This window comes from Petaurus breviceps, unplaced genomic scaffold (genome assembly GCF_028583685.1).
Source record: "Petaurus breviceps papuanus isolate PSGF00001 unplaced genomic scaffold, PetGlider_PUasm1.0 229, whole genome shotgun sequence".
Lineage (NCBI taxonomy): Eukaryota > Metazoa > Chordata > Mammalia > Diprotodontia > Petauridae > Petaurus > Petaurus breviceps.
Genome location: NW_027185903.1, coordinates 19,077,544 through 19,092,276, shown reverse-complemented (window position 1 = coordinate 19,092,276; position 14,733 = coordinate 19,077,544). Strand labels below are relative to the sequence as shown.

At 40.1% G+C, this 14,733-nt stretch overlaps 1 protein-coding gene across 3 annotated transcripts in view; it reads right to left on the bottom strand.

The window, feature by feature from the left end:
- BHMT2 (betaine--homocysteine S-methyltransferase 2) overlaps positions 1-14,733 on the bottom strand; it is a 37,678-nt gene that overhangs the window by 22,203 nt on the left and 742 nt on the right. For 2 of the 3 annotated variants that reach the window (XM_069096309.1, XM_069096308.1), the window contains exons 2-7: positions 8,147-8,279; positions 6,935-7,026; positions 5,551-5,742; positions 3,958-4,105; positions 1,541-1,723; positions 471-699 (exon numbers count right to left, since the gene is read on the bottom strand). In XM_069096309.1, coding sequence (XP_068952410.1) covers positions 471-699; positions 1,541-1,723; positions 3,958-4,105; positions 5,551-5,742; positions 6,935-7,026; positions 8,147-8,279 — 977 coding nt within the window. The other variant, XM_069096310.1, reaches the window with a different exon arrangement.

Genomic DNA, 14,733 nt, shown 5'->3' with positions numbered 1-14,733 from the left:
CTTCCTTCCTTCCTTCCTTCCTTCCTTCCTTCCTTCCTTCCTTTCTCTCTCTCTCTCTCTCTCTCTCTCTCTCTTTCTTTCTTTCTTTCTTTCTTTCTTTCTTTCTTTCTTTCTTTCTTTCTTTCTTTCTTTCTTTCCTTCCTTCCTTCCTTCCTTCCTTCCTTCCTTCCTTCCTCCCAAAATATAAGGAAAATGTGGGTTGGTGCATCTAGGTGGCACAGTAGATAGAGTTCTGGGCCTGGAATCAGGAAGTCCTGAGTTCAAATCTGGCCTCAGATACTTACTAGCTGTGTGACCCTGGGCAAGTCACTTAACCCTGTTTGTCTTAGTTTCCTCATCTGTAAAATGAGTTGGAGAAAGAAATGGCAAACCACTCCAGTATCTTGACCAAGAAAACCCCAAATAGGGTCATGAAGAGGAGGGTACAGCTGAAATGACAGAACAACAACAAGAAAGGAAATCATGCCTACCTTGCTCTAATCCAGGGCTTGGTGTGCATGCTCAAGCCGCTCCCCCAGCTGCCATGTTTTTCAGAAGCATCAGGCAGGAAGCCCCTTTCTGGAGCTAGCTCCTCAGCAATTGCTCTGATGTGATAAGGCTCAAATCCACAGCAGCCCCCGATGTACCTGACACCCAAGTTGTAGGCTTCCCTGGCATATTTCTGAATATCCCATCTGGTAGCAACTCTGGGTTCCAGACCTGTAAAGGAAGTAGTTCTTTTGCTTCAGTGATAAGATGGCTTTTTATCAGATATTTACTACAAATAAAGTCTTAGGTTACAGTTTGGATATATTTGTGCTTGTAGTCATCCTATTTCACTTTCAGAGCTTTCTAGTGTTTTTGCACTAGTCTTTGGGGCAGCTAAGTGGATAGTGGACAGAACACCAGGCCTGGAGTCAGGAAGACCTGAGTTCAGATCTGGCCTCAGACACTTATTAGCTGTGTGACCTGGGCATGTCACTTAAAGCTGTGTGCCTCAGTTTCCTCTTCTGTAAAATGAACTGGAGAAGAAAATGGTAAACCACTCCAGTATCTTTACCAAGAAAATCCCAAATAGGGTAACGAAGAGTTGGACATCACTAAAAAACAAGGACATTATCTGTTTGGTTTTCTTTGTGCAGAGGGGCTTGCAGCAGAGAGATTTGTTAAGGAAGAGGTTTTCAGAGTCCAAACTAGAATGGTGGGTGTGGAAGTAGAAAGAAAGGGCGAGACCCAAGCCATATCTCTGTTGGATATTTACAGAACTTAACTTATTGGATGAGGATGGGAAGCTTTGTGCTGGTAAACTTCTCCAGGATCACCATCTTCTATTTGGCAGACAGAGGTTGCTCTCTTGGAGCCAATTTCCCACCCAAGTTGAAGACTAAACATATTACAACACTCTTTTCCTGAGTCTCACTATAGTTAATGCTAAACTTTTTAACTTTCCTTGACCTCACAAGGTCAGTAGGACAGAATATAGTGCTTCTTCCTTACAGTTTTTACTTCACAGGATAGGAAGCCAAGCAAATGTTCAATCAAGTGTCTTTAAGTTACTTACCGAAAGGGTACTGTGGGAGGTCCACAAAGCCTCCCTTGCCACAGTCAGGTGTGTGGAACCCCAGCGACTGCACCATCAAGTAAGCTTTCAGGCCAGAAGCCTCTAGACCCTCTTTCATTAGCTTCACAGTGGCCAAACTGATCTCTGGTCCAAACCGGCAATTCACACCAACAATGGAAGCTCCTAAAAGATTAAGGAAAGATCATTAGCTTTCCCTTTCATGATTTTCTTTTTGGAGGGCAATTGGGGATAAGTGACTTGCCCAAGGTCACACAGCTAGTTTTTGTGTTAAGTGTCTGAGGCCAGATCCAAACCCAGGTCCTCCTGACTACAGGGCCAGTGTTCTATTCACTGCACCACCTAGCCTCCCTCCCTTTTGCGATTCTTAAAGACTTGAGAAGTAGAGAATGTTCTACTCTCTATGTCACATAGGACTAATCAAGTGCCCAAGGTCTCCCATGGGCCTCAATTTCCACTTTTTGAAAAAAAAAAAGGGGGGGGGGAGGAGTCAAACCACAGGTTCCCAAACTTATTTGACCTACTGCCCCCTTTTCAAAAAAATAAATTACTCAGTGATCCCCTGGAAATCTACTTTCTTTAACCCTTTAATGTTATTTTTAATTTGCATCATCTCAAAAAGATATAAAATATTTTTAAAAGACATCTTAAATTTAATAATTTATTGTAAATTTGTGGGGTTTTTCCTGCATTGAAATTTTGATCCTGCAATATTGTGTCATGAACTGAATAGTATTGTATTGTAAACAAGTCATTACATGCACAGATTAATGCCAATGCATGCTGGACTTTCTGACAGTGAGAGACACTCTCAGCCCCCAACACTTGCTGGTTGGCTTGCTTGCCTATCAGCTGACTTGACCACTGATCAATTATAACTTGCATTTGTGTATTTATTTGGAAAATAATGTAGTCACTATGATTTTAACTCTGTTACACAACAGATGAAATATGTTCTAATGGTTTTTCAAAATTTTCTTCTCTTCCTTATGCTTCCACCAGCTCCCTTATTTTTATTCAACACCCTCCAATTGCACCTGAGGCTACTACCACCCACCCTGAATCATTCCAGTGCACCCCAGGGGGTGATATCTCACACCTTGGGAACCTATGTTAGACTAATGTCTTGTAAAGAACCTTGCTGCTGAAGAGCTATGAACCTAAGTCTCCAGTTATATTCCAAGAATCAGTCTGAGGCAACCTGAAATAGTACTGTGGTTTTAAGTAGAGGCCAGGAAAATGGGTACTTAAAAACACTTCATGCTTCTATAAGAACTGCTTAATACACGAGTGATGGGAAATTAGAAAGTGTGCTGGATGAGTTCATTCTTTTTTTTTTTAAGCAATTGGGGTTAAGTAACTTGCTCAAGATTACACGGCCAGGTGTTCCTGGATGGGTGCTAAGTGTCTGAGCCCGGGATTCGATCTCCAGGTCTTCTCAATACTGGAGGTGGTACTCTTACTCACTGTGCTACCTGGCCGCCCCTGGATGAGTTCATTCTTAATTTTTAGCCTTTCCTATGGAGTCTGCAAGGTTAGGGCCATGCTCAGGAAATGAACTGCTACCTATCTTCTTCTTCTTCTTCTTTTTTTTTTTGCTTCTTGGAGGGCAATTGGGGTTAAGTGACTTGCCCAAGGCCACACGACTAGTTTTTGTGTTGTGTCTGAGTCCGGATTTGAACTCAGGTCCTCCTGACTCCAGGGCTGGTGCTCTATTTACTGTGCCACCTAGCCGCCCTAACCTATCTTCTTAATGTCTGTGTATTTCCACGCACAAAGAAACACTGAAGTTGTCTCCCTTTGGCTCCTCCCCCCTCCACAGGAAGAACTCCATCAGATTCCATATTTGTAGTGAAAGGAGCCAAGGTTTCCTCATGCAAATAGGGACTGAAGACAGATGTCCTCGAAATGTGTTCAACCTTCCTGTGATTCTAGAGCTAGGGAGTAATTAGCATGGTGGCAGCAGAAGCTGGAACAAGAATAGCAGAAACTTTAAAGTCATGTTCAGATGTTTCCTGAGACTAAATTCATGAGGGATGAGCCATTATTGTCTTATCATTTAGAGGCCATGAAGACCAGATCAAAACTCCTATGATCTCAGAGCTGAGATCCTGAGTCATGGGGTAAACAGGAGTTTAGAGGAGAGTAAAGATAACATGAGGGCTTGAGGGGTAGTTGTATGACCCAAGGGGAAAAGAACACTAAAAATAAGGGACTGGAGGTGGCAAAGACAATCTTGTTAAGGGTCTACCATATTTGGATCTCTGCTGGCACTTGAGGGGATAAAGATTCTTTTTCCCATTCCTTTTTTCAATTTCAAGGCAAAGAGTAAAGTAACTTTACTAAAAACCAAATTGCTTGGCTATTGATCATGCTAAGGACCCATATTAGAACCTTACCTGCTTTGACCAGTCGAACTGCACATTCTCCAGGTGTTAGATTATGCATGTCCCCTTCTGGTCCAATGCACATGGTAGCAGCCACTGGCTTCCCAGACTCTTTTAAGACTTCAACAGCCCACACAGCTTCTTCACAATACTCAAAATACTGAAAGAAGTTTCACTTACTCTACTGGCCCAAGTGAAAATCAGTTACTGAATATATATCAAAGAAAAAGTAGGTGGTATTCTAATTTACACGACAATCGTAAAAATCTACCAAATGTGGGTACAACAATGAAACTATGTTAGGAAGAGATTTACCTAGAGATCAATTTCTCTGAGCCATGATTTTAATAGCTGTTAGAATAGTGCACTGAGTTTACAGTCAGAAACTGTAAGACCATAGGCAAAAAATAAAAACAGAAACAACCAATTTCCTGTGATGTCTCCAGTACTGTGGAGGGGATACAAAAGCAAACATCCTAGTCTTGAAAATTTGGCAGTTTATCTAAAGAGACAAAAAGCTAGAGAACAATGCTAGATCGTATGGTAGTGGTAGGATAATCCTAACGTTTTGCTATAAAAATTAAGAAGAAGTATGGGATGTGTAACATTCGGATTGGCTGGCAGGTGAAGAGAGGAGAGGATTTTGGCCAAAGAAAAGACCACAGCAAAATGAAAATCACCCTGACTCTAGAGTCAGGGGAGGTTGGGACCAAATTCCAGGGGCTCATCAGGGTTTACTACATGTGTGACCCTAACTCTCCTAATCTATAAAACGAATGGTTGTACTTGATGGCCTCTGAAGCTCTTGCTCTAACTTTTTTAAGGCATTGGTTCACAAAGGAATATTGACCTTTGCAAATGCATTTACAGTTATCCCTTCCACATCGAGTGGGTTACATGATCTGTTGAATTCACTTAATTTTTGACCCTCCCCTTATACCAGAGAAGTCTGAATTATTATGGTATCAAAAGATAAAATATGTTGTATTATACAATACTATACATATATTTTATGTACTTCTGAGTTTCTGAACTTTTTCTCTGCATCATCTGCAACATCTGCAACTCCCCCCTCCAAATTCCTATTTAATTTTTTTATGCTGATCAGGAATACAGTGATGACCGCGATGCCGACCTTTGACTCCATGGTGAGGAAAGTCATGAAGAGAAAGGGATAATTGTAGCTCATCATCTCCTTGTTAGTAGTACCTTGCTTTCTGTGTTTAGGTCTTGGGCTTCCAGAGGCCAACTCCCATATACTATGAACAGCATGAGCAAAAGTCCAGAAGTAGGAATTACTCAAGAACCCCTTTTGTCTTATTTCCTTATCTCTAGCTCTTACTGATAATATAATCATAGCTAATATTTATAAGGCACTTTAAGGTTTGTAAAGAGCATTACAGATGTTATCTCATTTGATCCTTACAACCCTGTGAAAGAGATACTATTATCACCCCCATTTCACAGATGAGGGAACTGAGGCAGATAGAGGTTAAATGACTTTTCTAAGGTCACACTAGTAAATAACTGAGGAAGGATTTGAATTCAGTTCTTCCTGACTCCAACATTCTAGCTAGCCTCTTTCCTTTATTATTAGGGCATTACCTCTACAATCAGGAAGTCCACATTCTTTCTGATAAAAACCTCTAGTTGTTGTTGAAAAATTTCTTTAATTTCAAGTTTATTCTTATGACTTTGGTACAGTGAAGTTTGACTGATTCCTCCTGCTACCAAAGCATCTCCCTTTTCAGCCACTTCCCTGGCCAGGTCACAGGCAGCTTCATTTACATCTTTCCACTGAAATTAGAGAACATGGATTTATATAGTAGGACTAATATTTTCTATAAAGTCAAAATCAGATAGAGAACAGGGTGGGAAAAGAGAAAATTAGAGGTGTACAAGAAGTTTGTTCAAAGTATGGAAGAATTAAAATTTTATCAAAATCAGTGTTTAAAGCTACAATTGAAAGGGCAAAGTAGGAAAATTAAGTGAAGTAACAAAATAAATTTTGTAGGAGTGATCATAGGTTCAGAGCTGGGATAGACTTTAGAGGTCAACTAAGTCAACTCTTTCATTTTACTAATGAGGGAATTGAGGCCCACAGAGGTTAAGTGACTTGCACAAGGTCATGCTCATGGTAAAAGTGGGATTTGAAATCAGCTCCTCTGACTTGAGAGCTAGTATTTTTTATTTTATTATTTTTATTATCATTGTATTATATATTTATTATTGTATTACATATTTACAAACACCAAATAAAGTGACCATTTCCACAAACATAGTAGGACAGGAAGATGATTTACATGAAACTGATAAATCTCTATTATGTAGATTCTTTTACAAAAAAAACATATAACTTTCAAGGCTGCCCCACTTGTCTGTGATTTTTTTCTGGCTTTTTTTTCCTGTTATCTTCTTTGTGTTTAAAAATTGCTTCAGCGATCCTCTTTTATTTCTTTTCCTTTTTTGAAGTTGACCTATCTCTATTTCTCTTTTCCTTCCCATCCCTCCCCCCCCCCCAACAAACCAATCCCTTGTAACAAATATGCACAGTAAACAAATTCCCCCACTGGCCACATCTATGTCTTACTCTGTATCGTGAATCCATTGCCTCCCTGATAGGAGGTGAATGAATGCCATGCTTCATCTTTGGTCCTCACCAAGGGGAAGGAGCTAGGTTTTTTCCATTGCACCACATTACCTCAATGAATGGCAACAATTGAAATGAATGAGGCAACTCCAATCAAACAAAAGAATCAGTTTCCCTGCTTTGCTATAAACCCAAAGAAGAATAGCATGATACCTCTGAAATACTTTTAATCCTTCTTGCTGATCCCCAACCTATAGAATTTCATTTATTAAGAAGGAAAAAGGAGGGAAGGGGGGAGTATATATAGTTTCTACATGGGAAGTAAAGCACAGATGAGCTCATTTGCACAGGCTTCCATTGAGAAGGTATTTTGAATCATTTTCCTGCTTCCCAGTTTACCTTGCTTTCCAAATTGTCCTTGCCAGCAAAAAAGGTAAAAGTCTGCATGACATTAGCTCCAGCTCTCAGATACTCTCTATGAAGTTGGCGTACTGCAAAGGTAAGGGGGTTTTGAAATAAAAACAAACAAACAGAAAACCACCATAGCACATCCTTAATCCATTTTCATTAACCATTCACTAATATTCACTGAGTCACACCTAATTGGGGACTTAAGTATTTATGATAGGCTTCAGATGAAGGTTAGTAATAAGAACAGGCAACCTCAACATGAAGGGGTGGGAGGAGAAGCATATTTTGGACGGCCTATGCTATCCAGGAGCGCCATTGGCTGTTCATTGGTTGACCTTTAGTCCTTAACTTCTGGAGAAAATTAACTATTAGACTGGTGGGGGTGAAGGACAGGGCAAATTCAGTGACCATCAGACTTGTATAATCTCCCTAAAGCAGACTGAGTGAGGAGGCACTTAATTACTTGGGTATCAGGTTACTTTTGAAATTTTTGCCCCCTCAAAAAAATGTCCCCAAATTCCCACATCTTCTATGAAGTCATCTTTGAATTTCTCATAGCATTTTTGTATAGAGCTCTTCTATGGACTTCTTTGGTTAACATAATTGGGTTGTTTTATGCTACATTGGACTGTTAGCTCCTTGGGAGCAAGGAGAATCATAAAAGAGTTAGAGCCCGAAGGAATCATAGAGTCATTTAGTCCAACCCTCTAATTTTACAGATGAGGAGATGGGGCTCTAGTCATTAAATGACTCTTGAAAGGTCATGGGTAGTCAGTGGCAGAGTTGGGACTTGAACTCAGGGACTCGGACTTGATGTTCAGGGCTCTAGTTTCACCTCCCCATGTTGCTCCCTTCTGATCTCTTCTTTGTATTCTCAGCATCCTTCATATAGGCATTTAATAAATGTTTCTTGACAGTGAATGGGATTAACACACATCACCTTTATTTGTATGTTTTCCTTTAATATTTTATATATATATTATAAATTTTTATATTTATATAAAAATGTTTTATATATTTCTATGTTAGATGCTTATAGTATATAAATACAAATATAATATATATTTTTATACCAGGACAGGTTCCATGGAATTAATTATTAGAGAACATGAACTATGAACCATCTCCATTACTTACAACAGGGCAGAACAAAGCATCATGAAGAAGAGGACATTTTAAAAATGTGATGTTTTAATTTACCTGCTTCTGGGTACTCTATAGCTGCTTCTGGGGTCCAGAGTCCAGCTTTCACATACCCCCTCTTCTCAAGGGTAAAAACGAAACTTCCATCACCAATCACAACCTCTCCACTATTTAATCGTTCTAGAATGCCCTAGAAAGAAAGTTTGTTGTTGCTTTTTTAAAAAGACTTGAAGAAGACTTAATTTTAGGGAACAGGGCATGGATAATGATTTTGCAACACAGAGTGAGGAGGAGTAGCCAGACATGTAGAGGGAGAACCAGGCAAAAATGCTGTCACAAAACTCCAATGAGGAATGAATATTTAGGGCAATGTGGAGATCAACAGTGTCAGGTACATGTATTATGAGAATGAAAACTTTAAGGATTGAGAATGAAACATTGGATTAGCAATTAAAAGATGGTTGGTAAACTTGGAATGAGCAGTTTCAGGTGAGCAGTGGAGGTTAGAAATTAAACTGCAAGGTGTAATAGTCTGGCTCAGACTAGTCCTTGGTAATTTAGGTTGAATATTGAGGGAAATAAAATATTTGTAGGAAATTCCAAAACAAAAGGAGATTTACTTAGAGAATACACAGCAAAGATATAGTAGTTGACTTGGGTAAATGTAGTTTAGAAATGTCTGCTCAGCAGGGGAGGGTATGAAACATTTTTTCACCTTGTAGCCAATCCAGTAGTGACTCTTTCCAAACTTAGTAACTGACATTTATGTAGAGCTTTAAGGTTTGCAAAGTGATTTATAGTTGAACTTGATGCTAACCCTTAAAGAGTAGGTACTATACCCATTTTACAGATGAGGAAACAGGTTATTATTAATTATCCTAAGATAATTGAGTAACTTATTATGGCCACACAGGCAGTTTGGGACTGAGATCTTTCTGATATGCAAAGTCTAATCTATCCCTCTGTATGACTTGAGTTTTGATATAGTTGATGCCAAGTCACTCTTTCTGATAGGTTCCATAGCTTCTTAAGTCCATGTCTAGTTTGAGATATCATGATATTAGCCCAGAGGCTGTTACTTGTCTTCCTGTTTTAAATAGCTAGAGGACATCTATCCAGTACATGTAATAACTGTAAGTTTTTGGGCTGAATCTATGATTTCATCTGGATCAGGAACTCCCAAAGAGGCAAATTCCTCTTCTAATACTAATTGGTACCTCTTTTGCATGTAGAATGGCAGAGATGCCTGGGTCATTGAGAGAGCTTAAGTGAATTGCCCAAGGTCACAATGTTAGTAAGTCTTGAGTGTCTGAGGCTGGATTTGAACTCAGATCCTCCAGGCTACAGGGCAGGTGCTCTATTAACTGCCGAACCCAACCTATGTCTTCTAATTCTAAGACTGATTCCTAATCTACATGTTACTTTGCCACTTGGATAACTATAATAAAGTACATAAGTTTATTATTTTCCCTCTCCAGCCAAAATAGCTTTATTAATGTTATGGTATTCTTCATATAATTTACAATGGGCAACGGTAGGATTTTCTAAGTTTTTCCATGTAATGACTTGAGACAGTTTAGAATAATACTGTATAGCATTTATATTGGAGTAATATGAAAAAGCTTTGGTGTATACATTTTTGGAATATACTGTAGGTTAATACCACATTACAAATATTTCACAGAACACTAATTTTGAAAGGGAATAGGATTTTTTTTTTTTTTTGGCTGAGTTGCTTCTGAAGGAACAAACAAATTCTTTCCAAGCTGCATCTTCCTGGGTTACTGCAGCTCAGGTAGGTCACTTCTGAGCGACTGCATCTATTTGGGCCTGCCGCTTGGCTTTCATCTGAAGGTATCTGACTTTGCCCTCTTCGAACCGCTTTTTCTCTTCTTCAGTCTCTACCAGCAACTGAGGTACAGGGAGTGTCTTCCCCTCTTTGCTCAGGGACACGTAGGTAACAAAGGCACTGGCAGCACGGAATCTCTCTTGGGGATGCAAGGCGACAGGATCAGCATCCACCAAGACTTCGATCTCCATGGACTTATTGCTTGTGAAGGACATACGTCCAGAGATGGTGATGACACATCCTCTCCGGATCTTGTCGTGAAAGTTAATGGCATCCACCGAAGCCGTAACAATGTTGGTCTTGCAATGGCGGGCAGCCACAATCCCAGCTACTTCATCCATTAGCTTCATGGTAACACCTCCACGCACAAAGCCATGTAGAGTACAATCTGATGGTCCCACTAGATGTATCAAGGTGGACTGGCTGTAGCCGACAGTATACGGCCCTGGGTTAATAGAAGGCTGCATTATCTCCCCATTCTTCCACTTGGTTTCCATACGTTCCAGCTTTTGAGCTTCATATCTCTTCCTGCCTTCTTCTTCTTGTTCCTTTCGGGTGTACACCAAAGGAGGGACCTCAAGCACTTTATCCACGTTCTTCAGTGAGATGGGCACGTACCAGAGCGCTGCCTTGTTGGTCATTCTTCTAGCACCTGTGAGGATGTCTTCCGACACCACGGTGACCTGGACTTCCACCGAATGCTTCGAGGTGTAAGTAATCTCAGCACTGACATGAGCCACTTCTCCAATGCACATGGGGGACAGGAAATCTGTGCGTTCCACCCTGGCTAAGACTGTCACACAGGTCTCTCCTTTCTGGCTGTTACAGTGTCGGGAACTGATGATAGCCCCAGCCTCTTCTATCATTTTCAAAACCGTCCCTCCATGGACATTGCCTGCAAAGTTGGCGTCATCTGAGCGCATTATCCTGCTGATCTGGACGGCGGACGGGGACACGATTTCTTCGCCTGACACACTGCACTGCGGTCAATAGCCAGTTTCCAAGTGGCCCAGGGAGGAATGAATTAGGCGAGGTGGTGCCATGGAAGGGGAGGGAAGAAGCAAAGTACGTAAGTTTAAAAGAAAGGAGTGTGTGTCTTTTCTAATTTCCTTTCTCTCGTTAGGATAAGAGTTGGGTCATGAGATGCCCACTTTCCTCACCTTTTCCACCATGTTTGTATATTCATCTTCCCAAACACCCTATTTGTATAAAAGAGTGAATTCCTCCCCTTTCTTCTCCGTGTCTCCATTTTCTTTACTTTCTTACAACCAACAAAACAGAACAAATTTACATCCACGCCCTGGATTTGCTTTATTTAATGTCTCCCTCGATCCTTAAAATAAATAACATTTTTAAAGGAATACCTGCTTCTTCTCTATTTGAATGTAATGACCTCATCATCATTCATCCCGTTTCAACTGCTCAAATATATTTACCTTTGTAGGTTTCCCTTGATTATTATGTTTGCATTTCAAAGTTTTTACTCAACTCCAGTCTTTTCATCCTCTATTCTAAGTATCCATTTACCCCTTTTGCAGAGTAGGTTATTCTTGTTTGTAACTTTTTTATCTATTACCATTTGGAATACCATAGTCCAATAGTTTCTCACCTTTATAGTAAATGCTTCTAATTCTTGTCATATCTTGACTGTGGTATTTTGGTACCTGAACTATTTCTTTATGACTGCAGTATTTTTTTTTTCTCTATAGCTCTATAGTGTGGCTATAAAATTCCTTGGTGTTTTCAGTTTAGGGTTTCTTTCCGTTGGTAATTAGTGGATTCTTTTTATTTTTACTTTGGTTTCTGGTTCTAATAGATTTGGGAAATTTTCTCGGATGATATAGTGTTTAGTTTTTGTTGTTTTTGGTTCATCAGGATTTTAAAGAGTTTCATGATTCTAAAATTGTACCTCCTTGACCTATTTTACAGGTTAGTATTTGTTTGTTTTTCTTTTTGCTTTTTAGAAGGGGGAGGTAGGGCAATTGGGGTTAAGTGACTTGCCCAAGGTCACACGGCTAGTGTTAAGTGTCTGAGGCTGGATTTGAACTTAGATCCTCCTGACTCCAGGGCTGGTGCTCTGTGCCACCTAGTGGCCCCTGGTTTTGTTTTTCTTAGTGAACTATAGGGTTTAGTTGCATACAAACCAAAGGTGGAACCACTCACATGAAAGAATACAAGGCTATATGTGCTTCAGTGCCACCTTTGGGTTAAATAATTTTTTCTTGTTCTGGGAGAAGAAACTGCACAGATAACAAGGAACCAGGAAATTGCCTCTATTCAGACTGTAGACCACCACAGACTGATTTAGAATGGTCTGAATCTTGGGGCAGAGTGTTCTGCTGCTTTTATTCTGAAGTAGACAAAAGGAGTTTAAACCTTTTACAAATGCCAGGTCAGTTGTGTTTGATAGTAAATATATTTTCTTCTGTTTTCCCAATCTTTTGACTTTGGTCTAATGTTTCTTGTCTCATAGTGTCAATAAATTTTGTTTGATTCTATTTTCCCCCCAAAAGTCCACTACTTGGATGAGGCTTCCTATCTTCTGTTCTAAGATATTTATTCTCCTTAAAATTTTTTCCTCCTAGACTGTCATTCATTTAAAAGTTATTTTTAAAATTTCTTGCTTCATTACTTCCAGTCACTATTTTGGTCCTTGTGTCCAACTGACTTTTTCTCTGAGACTCTACCTGTAGTTGTTAAAGAGTTAATCTCTTCTTATGGGCTTACTTTGGGGGCCTTCTGAACCCATTGTATGTCTTCTTTGTGTTTGGTATCTTCTGTTTATTTATATGTTCTGTTTCATTTCCTGGATTGGGATTTTGTGTTTGGGCCAGTGCCCTCTAGCACTCTTAGATGGTTAGGCTTTGTTCCTGTCTTGTAGTTATTTGTGCAGCTTTCTCCCCTATAAGACAAATCCTTTAAACCTAAGGGGTGAGAGGGCAGTGAGGTGGCGCAGTGAATAGAGCACAGGCCCTGAAGTCAGGAGGACCTGAGTTCAAATCCGGCCTCAGACACTTAACATAACCCCAATTGCCTTCCAAAAAAAAAAAATAAAAAAATAAACCTAAAGGTGGCAGTGAAACACATATAACCTTCTTGGTTAGGTCCTATTCCCCTCTCTAGTCTGGATACTGCTGTTGCTGCTGTACCTGGGATGGGATGACTGATATTAGACCTTACCCTCTCCCTTAACCCCTGACTTCTCTCTCATTCTCCTGGTGGTGCCTTTTAGGTTCAGGCCTCAACTTTATCCTCTTTGCATGATACTAAGGTATAAGGTATATATAAGTTGGTTCCATTGACTTCTGTAGCCCTGATAAGCCCCAGTGGGACAGTGATGATCACACAGTTCTTGGCCCTCCTATATAATTCTTGGTGCTGATGGTAAGATGCTGGGTTGTTTTTGTTTTCCAGTGAGGGTCTTAGAGTTTAGAAGAATGCATAACTGAGCTCTGTCTCCTGTGCAGTGGACTCAAGAGACTGGCCTTCTTTCCTGCTTCAGTTCTGATAACCTAAAACCAGAAGTTAGCTTCATGCACCCAAAGATTATAGCCCAGGAAGATGGAGTTCATAGCTACTGTACCAGGAAGTCTTTAATGTCAGCACTGAACAAGATTTCATTTTAAAGTTTTTGCTATTTTTGCACACTGTCAATTCTACCTTGGGGAGAAGAAAAAACCCTCAAAACACTCCAAAGCCTATTTCTGGTCTTAAAACATGAAATCAACTACAATCCCCCAAATAATAAAAAGACCTGCTTTGGTTGGGTCTCCGTGATATGAAATGCAAATATTTGAAGGATCAGAAATTTCTTCAGGTTTGTAGGAAACTTCCAGTCTATGATTTAGTAGGCAAATCCTAGAGAGTTGTCCATGGCATATAGAGGTTAAATGATTTGCCCAGAGTCACACAGCCATTAAGTGCCTGACTCAGATTTAGAGCTGAAAGGACTCTTAGAGGCCATCTATTTCAAGCTCTTCTTCTCCCCCATTTTATAGATGAGGAACTGAAGCCAAGAGGTTGTGATTTCCCCAAGGTTCCCCAAGCTTCCATCTGTGGGGTAGGACTTGAACCCACTTCCTGTTGGCTCTAAATCTAATACTCTATCAAATATGTGCTTGTTTAATTCCTGAATTCTAGTCACTACACCATCCATACTGTCTCTGATATTTAACACAAAAATAACAATCAGATATTCATCATTCATTCAATCAGTCAAGATTTGGGATTTGTTTTCTAAAGCATGCTAAATTTGTGACTGAATATCTAAACAACAGTCATACAACAATAATTAAATGATCAATATTTTGCTCCAGGGGGCCCATCTCTCCCCCCCCCCCCCAATATTTACTATTTCTAGAGCAGGTTTGAATGAGTCCACATAAGAATCTGGAAACTCTGTTAAATCCTGAAAACACTGAGACAGGAGGGAAGGTGTAGGAATTCCTGGGCTCTGATTAGGCTACCTCCAGCTTCTTCTTCTTTTTTAAGCAATTGGGGTTAAGTAACTTGCTCAAGGTTCCACGGTCAGTTATTTTGTGTGGGTGTTAAATATCTGAGGCCAGAACCGATGGGGTCTCCCGACTCCAGGCTGGTGCTCTTACTCACTGCACCACCTGGCCAACCCTTCTGTAGCCTATCTTAAGAGAAAGCTCTTTTTTTTTTTTTTTTTTTTTTTTTTTTTGGCTTTAGGAAGCTTTCGGGGTTAAATGACTTGTCCAGCCAGGATCACACATAGTCTGAGACTGCATTTGAACTCAGGTCCTCTTGACTCCACTGTACCATTTAGCTGCCC